This window comes from Canis lupus, chromosome 32 (genome assembly GCF_011100685.1).
Source record: "Canis lupus familiaris isolate Mischka breed German Shepherd chromosome 32, alternate assembly UU_Cfam_GSD_1.0, whole genome shotgun sequence".
In the NCBI taxonomy this organism is placed as follows: Eukaryota; Metazoa; Chordata; class Mammalia; order Carnivora; family Canidae; genus Canis; species Canis lupus.
Window position 1 is genome coordinate 7,561,627 of NC_049253.1, and position 11,100 is coordinate 7,572,726.

At 43.8% G+C, this 11,100-nt stretch overlaps 1 protein-coding gene across 1 annotated transcript; it reads right to left on the reverse strand.

The window, feature by feature from the left end:
• Window positions 1-5,622: 5,622 nt before the first annotated feature.
• On the reverse strand, window positions 5,623-7,808 carry LOC111093596. The gene is made up of 4 exons (XM_038582451.1): window positions 7,781-7,808; window positions 7,352-7,713; window positions 6,431-6,561; window positions 5,623-6,046 (listed from the first exon to the last, which is right to left on the reverse strand). The coding sequence occupies exons 1-4, from the start codon at window positions 7,806-7,808 to the stop codon at window positions 5,854-5,856; spliced, it is 714 nt and encodes a 237-aa protein (XP_038438379.1). The 3' UTR covers window positions 5,623-5,853.
• Window positions 7,809-11,100: the final 3,292 nt, after the last annotated feature.

Genomic DNA, 11,100 nt, shown 5'->3' on the forward strand with positions numbered 1-11,100 from the left:
CATATCTGGGATAAATTCCATGTTGTTGTCGTATATAATTCTTTTTGTGCTTTTTTGGATTTGATTTGCTCAAACTTTGTTGAGGATTCTTTGCATCTATGTTCATGAGAGAGATTGTTCTGTAGTTTTGATTCCTTGTTATATCTGACTGATTTGGGTATTAGGGTAATGCTGGCATCAAAAAAAAAATGAGTTAGGAAGAATTCCCTTCTGCTTATATCCTCTGAAAGAGAGTGCAGGGAATTGTTATAATTGATAATTTCTTCCTTAAGTATTTGGTAGAATTCACCAGTCTGGTGAATGTCTGGGTCTGGTGCTGTCTGTTTTGGAAGGCTATCCATTACTGATTAAATTTCTTTAATAAAGATAGGCCTTTTCCGATTGCTTTTCTTCTATGAGTTTTGGCAGATTCTATCTTTCAAGGAGTTGGTCCATTTCCATGGGATCTGTGATGTTTTCCCTTTTATTTCTGATATGATGGTAATTTGTGTCCTCTTCCTTCTTTTCTTAGTCTGCCTAGAAGCTTATCCACTTTAATGATATTTTCAAAGAACCACCTTTTGGTTTAATTTATTTACTTATTTCCTCTTGAATTTCATTGATTTCTGTTTTAATTCCTCTTATATTTTTCCTGCTTACTTTGGGTTTAATTCTTTTTCTAGTTTCCTAGCGTGGAAACTTAGATTATTGGTTTTAGATCTTTTTTTTGTTGTTGTTGAATATGTGCACTCAGTGCTATACACTTCCCTAAAGCACTGTTTTTGCTGCATTCCACATATTTTAATAAGTTGTGTTTTCATTTTCATTTAGTTTAAAATATTTCTCTTGAGATTTCTTCTTTGACCCATGTGTTATTTAGAAGTGTGTTGTTTAGGGGTGCCTGGGTAGCTTAGTCAGTGGAGCATCCCACTCTTGATTTTGGCTGGGGTCATGATCTCAGATTTGTGAGACTGAGCCCCAAGTCAGGCTCCTTGCTTAGCCAGAATCCACTTGAGATTCTCTCTCTCTCTCCTTCTCCCTCTGCCCCTCCCTCTGCACAAGTGCACTCTCTCTCAAATAAATAAAATCTTTAAAAAATATATTATTTAGTCTCATTTATCTATTATAATTTCTAGTTTAATTCCATTGTGGTCTGAGAACAAATATTGTATGACTTCTATACTTTTAAATGTGTTATGATGCTCTATGGCCCTGAATCTGTTTTAGCTTGACAAATGTGTATTCTGCTATTGTTGGGTGAAGTAGTCTAGAGATGTCCGTTATATCCAGTTTATTGATGGCGCTGTTGAATTCAACTATCTCCTCACTGATTTTCTGCCTGCTGAATCTGCCCATTCCTGAGTTGAGAGTATATTGAAGTCTCTAATTATAATAGTAGATTCATCTATTTCTCCATTCAGTTCTATCAGTTTTTGCCTCCCTTAAGTTGATGCTCTGTGTGAGGTGCATACACATTAAGGACTGTTATCTCTTTTGGAGACTTGACCCCTTTATCATTATATAATGCTCTTCCGTATGCCCTGACAACTTTCATTGCTTTGAAGTCTGTTTTGTCTGAAATTAATATAGCTTCTCCTGCTTTTTTTGGATTAGTGTTGGTGTGGTGTATTTTTCTCCCTCCACTTACTTTTAAACTATGTTTGTCTATATTCAAAGTGGTTTTCCAGCAGACAACATACAGTTTCGTTACGTTTTCTGATCCACTCTGACAAATTCTGTTTTTTAATTGGTGCATTTAGACCATTGGCCCTCAAAATGTGATTGTTGATATAGTTGGATTAATATCTACCATGTTCAGTATTGTTGTTGCCATTGATCTTTATTCCCGCTTTTGTCTTCTTGTCTTTTTATATCTTTCTTGGTTTTAATTGAACATTTTATATGACTCCATTTTCTCCTTCTGCTTATTATATCAACTATACTTATTTTTTGTTGTTGTTTCTTAGTTTTGTTTTACTATTTTTAGTGATTGCCCTAGAGTTTGCAATACATATTTATAACTAATCCAAATCCATTTTTAAAAAAGGTTTTATTTATTTATTCACGAGAAACATACAGAGAGAGAGAGAGAGAGGCAGAGACACAGGCAGAGGGAGAAGCAGGCTCCATGCAGGGAGCCTGATGTGGGACTCGATCCTGGGTCTCCAGGATCAGGCTCTGGGCTGAAGGCTGCACTAAACCGCTGAGCCACCTGGGCTGCCCCAATCCAAATCCATTTTCAAATAACACTATACCACCTCTCAGGTAATACAAATACCTTATAATAACAATATAATCCTAATTCCTTTTTTTCATGCCTTGTGTCTTAGCTTTTATTCATTTCACCTATAAATGAGAAGAAATAGGCATATATATATATACATACACACATATAAGTATACATAACAATACATTGTTCTATTATTAGTTTGAACAATTGTCTGTTAGATCAATCAAAAATAAGAACAATAAAGGTTTTCAATTTATCTTCATTTATTCCTTAGTTGATGCTCATCTCCTTTATGTAGATCTGAGTTTCTGAACTACATTATTTTCCTTCTCTCTAAAGAATTTCTTTTAACATTTCCACTAAGGTAGGTCTACTAGCAAAAAAACCCTCCAGTTTTTGTTTTTATGAGAAAGTCCATATTTTGCCTTCACTCTTGAAGGATAACCTCTCAGGGTACATAATATTAGGTGGGTGGTTTTTTGTTTTGTTTTTTTTTTTTTATGTGTCAACACTTTTTTTTTTCTTTAGAGAAAGAGCATGAGCAGGTGGATAGGGCAGAGGGAGACAAAGAATTTTAAGCAGGCTACACATCCATCATGGAGCCTGATGCCGAACTCAATCTCACATCCCTGAGATCATGACATGACCTGAAATAAGAGTTGGGAGCTCAACCAACTGAGCCAGTCAGTCAGGCACCTCAATTATTTCAATACTTTGAATATTTCACTCCAGTCTCTTCTTGCTTACATAGTTTCTGAGGAGTAGTCAGCTGTAATTCTTATCTTTGTTCCTCCACAGGTAAAGTGTCCCCGCAACCCCAGCTTCTTTTAGGATTTTTCTTTATCTTTAATTTTCTGTAATTTGAAAATGATAGGCCTAGATGGGTTTCTTTTTTGTGTGTGTATGTGTGTTGGGGGAGCATTTATCCTGCTTGGTATTCTCTGAGGTTTCTGGATCTGTGGTTTGGTGTCTAATATTAATTTGTGTGTGTGGGGGAATTATTGTTTCAAATATCTCTTCTGTTAATTTCTCAAGGGCATAGGCTTGGAATCCTCAAGTATGGGTACACAGTGTGATAGATTTAGCCTGTGACTGGGATCCTGACCTTTAATTAAAATGCACCCTTCAGCCATAGTTTCCTCATTTGTGAAAATGGTCACAACAATAATGTCATACTTAGGATTTGTGTGAGGGCTAAATGAAATAATAATATATTGCAAGTTGCTATCTGGTACGGTGCCTGACTCATTGTAAGTCTGCCTCCCCTCTACAAGAAATATTTTCTATTTTCTAAGTTTCCATCAGAATCAGATATCAGTCAGAAAACACTATCTCTCTCTCTCTCTCTCTCTCTCTCTCTCTTTAACACTATGTCTTTTGACTGTTCACTGCAACCTAAAAATTTTGGAAAGACTAAATGGAGAAAAAAATGGCAAAAGAAATTCATTACTTTAGAAGATAATTTTGTTAAGATCACTGATTTTGATCTGACACAGCCTTGGCACAGCTATGAACTATGTACTACATAATCAATTTTGATTGATGAAAAGAAAGAGGAGGAAAAAGTGATGGTCTTCACCTCTGTGATTACTATGTTAACCTAAATTTTGACCTGATTCTCTACAATGATTAAATAAATTTACTCTGTGCTTTCTAGTTAGATTTCTCCATACATTTCCAATTGCCAAATTGTGATTGAAATCACTAAGTATTCTTTCTTGGCCAAATGCTTAGCACCAAGACATGTATTACTGACTTCTTGTTAGACTCTATGCATATATTTTATTTAATATTTTTTGTTATTTTATTTTAATTTGGGTGGGGGGTGTGAAGGGCAGAGGGAGGGGCAGAGAGAGATTCTAAAGCAGGCTCCATACCCAGCGTGAAGTCTGACATGGGATTTGATCATACAACCCTGAGATCATGACCTGAGCTGAAGTCCAGAGTAGAAGGTTTAACTGACTGAGCCTCCCAGGTTCAAAAAAGTCTGTATGTCTTATTTGATTTCATTGCTATTTTATGAGACGAAGAAAAAGCACTTTGAGCTTTTGGTATAAGAGGGAAGGAAAAAGCTTTTATTTTAATGAGACACTGCTCTTGGGGTGCCTGGATGGCTGAGTGGTTGCACATCTGCCTTTGGCTCAAGTTGTGATCCCGGGGTCCTGGGATCGAGTCCCTCATCAAGCTCCCTGCAGGGAGCCTGCTTCTTCCTCTGCCTATGTCTCTGCCTCTCTCCGTGTCTCTCATGAAAAAATAAATAAAATCTTAAAAAAAAAAAAAGATACCGCTCCTTAATTAGTTTATCTTGAACAAAAGAATTGTTCCTAAGCATCACTATGGGGGAAGATAAGCACTGTTGATACCTATTTCATGAGACCTGGAGCCAAAAAAATACTCATTCAGAGAAGAAACCAAGCATTATGTGATTCTTTGGAAGCAGCCAGCAATTTATCTAAGGAACAATGCAGTTAACCCTAAAACATATTCTTTTAAGCCTTCCAATGACTCATTTTCTGAGAAAGTGTTGACCTCAAATCCAGTGTAACTCAAGTAATTTAAAGTATAAGGATAGAGGTCGTCATATTCATACAAATAATAAACCATATTTTCCTCTAATTTTTAGGGGCATATTAGAGTCTATGATGCTGGGAACCTTAAAAACAAGCTATATTTTCTTTTTCAGAAATTTCTCAGCACACATTTATCATTAAACAACTTTAGGGATACCTGGGTAGCTCAGTGGTTGAACATCTGCCTTTAGCTCAGGGCGTGATCTTGAGTCCAGGGATTGAGTCCCACATCAGGCTCCCTGTGAGGAGCCTGCTTCTCCCTCTGCCTATGTCTCTGCCTCTCTCTTTCTCTCTCTCTCTCTGTCTCATGAATAAATAAACTCTTTTTAAAAAAAACTTCAGAAAGTATCTCTTGATTTTCCTCAATATTGAATTGTGAGATTATTCTTTTTCTTCCTTCAAGAAAAAATGAACTCTCAAAGTCTTAAAAATAAAAAACCTTGGAGAAAAAGAGAACTTGCTGAGAGGAATGCCATTAACCTCTTGCAAATCCTTTCCTTTCTCTTATTCTCAGTCCTACTCCCTTATGCCTGGACAATAACACAACATAGTTCCAGTGTAGTGGTTGGTGCCATAAAAATGCAAAGTTAAATAGAAACCCACAAAAAAAAGAAAGAAAGAAAGAAAGAAAGAAAGAAAGAAAGAAAGAAAGAAAGAAAGAAAGAAACCCACAGTAGCCTCCTTCAGGGTAAAGATGGGTTCTGTCAACAGAGAAATCCACAACCCTAAAAGCAATGGGAAGCAACATTCAGAATTAAACAATTTCTAGATCTTGATTGTTTTTATTTTATTTTTTATTCATAGAGACACACAGAGAGAGGCAGAGACACAGGCAGAGGGAGAAGCAGGCACCATGCAGAGCCCGACGTTAGGAACTCGATCTGGGGTCTCCAGGATCACGCCCTGGGCTGCAGGCGGTGCCACCAGGGCTGCCCAGATCTTGATTGTTTTTAAAATAGAAGCACTAAATGCTGTATTTTCAAACATAGAATGAGAGAGGAGGAAACTTTTTAATCACTACTGAGAACAGGTCAAGAAGAAATAAAAGAAAGATTAGACACAAAGAAATTTCTGTTAACAAGTGTTATTTAAAAGGGGGGATATTGGAGCAGCCTGCGGTGGCGCAGCGGTTTGGCGCCGCTTGCAGCCCAGGGCTTGATCCTGGAGACCCTGGAGATGCGGGATCGAGTCCCACCTCAGGCTCTCTGTATGATGCCTGCTTCTCCCTCTGCTGGTGTCTCTGCCTCTCTGTCTCAATAAATAAAACCTATACAAAAGTAAAAGGGATATCTTTTGAGTCATGGGTAAAATATTTTTCTTTTTCTTTTTTTTTATTTTTCTTTAGATATCTATCAAAACCTTATCTAGGAAGAGATCTCATCTCTTTGGGAAAATTAGATGTGATTTACCCAGAATACAGAAAATAACAGCATCAAGGAGATTTCCTTTCTCTATCTAACCCCAAGAGTTGTGATTTACAAAAATATTGAAATTAGCACTAAATGTTTCTCTTCTATATAATGTTTACATTGTAGTTCAAGAACAAGTTTTAGATTTTTTTTTTTCAAGTCACAGAAGCCCGCATCAAACCAAATGGTCCAGCTACTTGTCCTTAATTTTAACTGTGGAGGACTTCTATGGAATCACTCACCTCATCTCAGACATCTGTAATCTGAAACTTATTTCCAATCTTTGACAAAAACTACAAAAGACAAAGGTGGTCTCCAGAAGGCCAGTGGCTTTTAAATAATAATTTCTGATTTTAAGTGTTCTCAAATTTACCTGGAAAACACAAAGAAGAAAATCGAAATTATGCTACCCAATGGTTAAAAAAAAAAAAAAAAAAGCGCTATAAATATTTTTCTCTTCAGGGTGTGTTTATATTCCCCTGTAACTATCCAGATATACATATTGTCTACAAATTGGAGTCACACTAAGCATTACAGCATGATTTTAAAGATTAAATATCTGCCAAAAATATAACTTCTGTATGACATTTCATTATTGTGACAGTAATATAATTTATTATTAGTCAGACTCTACTATTGATAAATATGGGCAAGCTTAAAAGATTCACAGGTGAAGTGCTAAAAGCCTAAGTCCTTGCCATCTTTGACACTTGGGCACGCACAATTTGCCTGACAGAGTTAAGGACAAGTAAATCTTGGTGGGAACGAAATAAAAATGGGGAGCAGGAATAGGAATTTGGGCATCTCAATATCTAGTATGAGGCTATGTGCCTCATAGGCCCTTCCCCTAGGGTGAGTGAAAATGTGTATCGTCTATCAATTTGGAAGAGAAAAACATACACCAGGGGGACAACAAGCAATCTGAGGAGGACTCTGAAAAGCAGCTCTGTGTATGTGCGTGGCTCCGTGTGTGGGGGAGAGAGCGAGACCACCTTGTGTTTTTCAGAGGTCCAAAGTCTATTCTAGAACCAAAGTCTATTCTGCCATTCATCCCTACACGTTCTATACTATACAGACAGAATGTACGCCCAGTCGTGCATATGAAGGCCTTTTCACAGTCTGGAACCGAAGCTCTTCCTTAGTGTGTCGCGTCTTGGCCTCACCTCTAGCTGTTGGAGAGAGAAACCCTCAAAACCAAAGTTTCGGGGCCTAGGCCCTCTTGTTCCCAAACTTGGCTGCTGTGAGGACCGCTGGGGCTGGCTGGCGTCTTGGATGTTTATTTCGGCTCCGAGGCCCACACCGCGGACGCTTTGGCGTCTGAGCCCGAGGCAGCCGGCGCCACGCGCTCGTAACCGCAGTCGGGACGGAGGCCCTGGAGCGCGCCCTCTTCCCGGGAGCAAGGCCGGCGCAGGCTCGTCTGCAGCCGGCGGCCCGGGCCCGGTCGTAGTGCCGCGGGATCCCGCCAGGGGGCGCCAGGGCCTCGCCGCGCGCCCGCGCCCCGGAGCAGCTGCGCGGCCCGTAAGCTCTAGGAGCGAGAGGAGGGGAGCGTGACCCCGGGGCGCGCCCGGCGGTAGGGGGCGCCTCCTCCAAGCCCATCAGCGTTCGGGCTCCCTCGGACATCGCCCTCGCGTGAGATCTTGTTTTGTGTTTTGTTTTAAAAGCCTTCCCCGTCCCGGTACTGCTTGAAGGCGTAAATGAGAGACGGTGGGAGGGGCGGGAGGGGGAAATGGAGAAAAGAGGCGCTGGGGGACTGAATGCCTTCTTTAAATTACTGCTGACACCTCGGTTCCAGGCCCCTAAAATCTCAATCAACAATCCATTAGAACTCAACAGGAGTAAAACGAAATCCTCGTTTAAGTGTATTTATCCGATCTCCTTTCTCTCTTTCAAATGCAAAATCCATTTCAGCATATGCCCCCTTCTTTCTCTGGCCTTTCTCTCAAGACTGGCAGCCCATACCACTCTTGTAAATATGAAAGATGCTAATCATATGACATATCACGTCTCCGTCGGAGCCGGAATAAAGCCTTCAGATTTGGGATCATTGCCTCCAGACAACAGCTTCATCAGCCGGAAAGTTGGGTTTTTTTCTCCTTTCCTTCAACCCTCAATCCCTTCTTTGTCTGGAGGAAAATGCAGCCGACTCGAGCCACCCAGGCCATATGGTTCACTCTGTATTTTCTTAGTTGAATTCTGTATTGTTTCTGTGACTTGCGAAGTTTTTTTGGAAGTGCGTATAAAGACATAGAAGAGCTACTTGTGCAGGGAGCGCGGGCCGGGCGCGCCGCGGCCGCCCCCTCCCGGCCCGGAGACCCCGGGCGGCGGCGCGCGGGGCCGAGCGCGGTGTCAGCGGCCGCTTCTCGCCCTGGCCCCGGCCGCCGCGCCCGCCGCAGCTGTCGCCTCCGCTCCTGGCACACAGGAGGCGCCCAGAAATGTTCGGGGGCGATGAAAGCATCGGCAACCCCGGCTACCAGGGTGGAGCCCGGATGTCGGGGGTTCTAGAATAGACTTTGGGCCTCGGGAAAACAAAACGCAGCCTCGCGCTCTCTCCCAGCAGACGCGGCTACCGACACTATCACGCTTACTGTGTCTACGTAAGTGGACACTGACTTAGGCGATTTTTTTTTATCATTATTTTTTACCCGCTAATTTGAATGCAAGCTTGATGGTGCAGGAATCGTGTCTGTGTTGTGCGTTGCACGGTTCCCAGAGGTCGAGGCAGTGCTTGGCACACACTGGGTGCTCGTTAAGTACATCCTGAACGTAGCAAGGAGGGATGACGGAGTGAATGGGTCAAAGTGCTAAGCTGATGGCCTATTCTCCAAAGATAACGGTCAAAGAAACTTCTCTCCTGAAGATTCGAATTTCTATACCGCAATCTCACCCTTTTAATCTTTATCAGCAACAATAAAGAATGCATTTTTTTTTTCCCAGAAGAGAATTCGGTGTTTGGGGAGGGGGGTGTTGTTTTTTCTTTAGCCTGGGGGGGGGGGGAAGGGGAAGGAGAGGGGGAAAAAAATCAGCTTTCAGATCTTTATCCATTGCTCTGAATAAGTTTTGTGTTTTCCAGGTTCGGTACTGTCCGGGCTGGGGAGCAGGCTGCCAAATTTCCTTTCTCTCCGTCTAACTCCTTATACAAACCCCAAAGGGCCCTTTCACCAAATCATTAAATTCTACAGAGGTGGTCAAGCTCGCACTGCTTTTCATGAAACGGAGAAAGAAAAGGGTCCTTGAAGTTTAGAAGATGCCCAAGGAAAACTCCTTGAATGACATCAAAAGAATGAGTTTCCATAGCTGTTGAAGCACGAGGGCCGTGTATCCGCACAAAGGGGGACCGGGGCACCGGGACGGGCCCAACGCTCTGTCCCAGGACAATTGGGTCACTGAAATAGGGAATTAATTACCATTGGAGAGTGGGCAGCCCATTCACCACTGGCTGAGTTTTATTAAACGCCAATATAAATAACAAAACAACTCTTGTGGCTGCACTATTCCTACACGCCAAAGGAAGGATTATGCTGGGGATTAACATCTTAAAGTCTATGAGACTTTCTGACTCAAGGCTCGGAGCTGGTAATCGTGTTTGTCTCCTGGTTCAGCGATTAGTGCTCTCTTTCTTGCACTTTCCCCTGGATAGCCAATGTCCCTTTTTGCAGGCACAGAGGGGTTGGGGTGGGGGAGCCTTCTTTCCCTACCGGGCCCCCGGGGCCCCCATTCACGAGCCGGCTGTTCTTTTTCCCCTTACCTGAGGAAAACAATCAGAAAGCTGGCGGGGATTGGCAAAGTCTTCCAACAGCGATTTCTTTCCTTCCTGGGAAAGAAGAGAGGCCCTTGGGTCGCGTCGGGGGCCAAGAGAAGCCTGCAAGGCGCTGCCTCTGCAGAGCGGGAGGGGAGCTGGTAGGCTCGGGGCCTCCCAGCACTTGCTGGGCAGATCTCGCCGCCAGCGAGCCGGCCTTGGGCGTCCAGGTCGGTTTCCGGAGTACGTGGTTTGAGACACCGAAGCCCTTCGCGCGGGCTTGGGGCAAGGGTGTCGGGAAGGGGGCTCCGGGGCCGGGGCATGGCCTTCCCTGCCTCGCGTCTCGTCGGGCAAGGGCTGGTGCGGTGAAGCTCGCGCCTCCCCGGACAGACAGGATGCGGGGGGCGGGGGCGGGGGGAGCAGGGGAGACTGAGATTTCTGTGCAGGGGTTCGAGACGAAGCTGGGGCGTGAGTTTACACGGCTATTTCCTCTGGGTTTCCTTGGCTCCCCGGAAGGGGACCACCGAAAGATCCGAGCTCACACTGGCTCCCAGCACTTGTCATCACACACAAGGAACCCTGGCGGGGCGAGGAGTCCCCGGGGGGCAAGCTAATCCCTCCCAGCCCGGCTGCCCCGGCTCCTCTGCAGGCTGCGTTTGTCGCCCACCCCCCCCCCACCCCCCCCGCCGAAGCACTCCCGGTGCTCGCGATTGGCTAACGTGTTCCTGCCTTTTTTTTTTTTTTTTCCGCCTGAGAGCTCACTCGGAGGATCAGGACTTGGGGTGCAGCCCTCCCCCGCCCCCCGGCAGGCACGTCACTCTGTCCTTTTAGCAGAGCGTAGACGCACCCTCTTCTTGCAAGCAGGGTGGTTTCCAGGGAATTGGGGGGATAGGCTCGCGGCGCAGGCGAACTTTCCCTGCCGCGCACTCTGGGAAAAGCACCCTCCCTCGCGCCCCCCCCCCCCCATTCACCTGCCGCAGCAGGAGTTTGGGGAGGAGACCGTTTGTCCTCTTTAGGCCACTTGTGAGGTCGAAGTGTGGATGGGATGTAGCCTATGGCCCCACAGCAACACCTACCCTAAACTTTAGGGCTTTTGGGTCGCCTCAAAGTTCAAGCTTCTTAGAAGCAACAAAGACTTTCTAAAGATCTCCACCCTCCCCTTACTTCACTCTTCTC

Bases quoted from the DNA above. Each gene is read 5' to 3' on its own strand.
- LOC111093596 (XM_038582451.1), bottom strand. From the start codon at position 7,808: ATGTCCGAGGGAGCCCGAACGCTGATGG. The intron at 6,562-7,351 runs GTGAGGCCAAGA...TGTGTTTTCCAG, and splicing joins TCTCTCTCCAACAGCTAGAG to GTAAATTTGAGAACACTTAA. The intron at 6,047-6,430 runs GTGAGTGATTCC...ACTTTTGTATAG, and splicing joins TTACAGATGTCTGAGATGAG to GTTTTATTTATTGAGACAGA.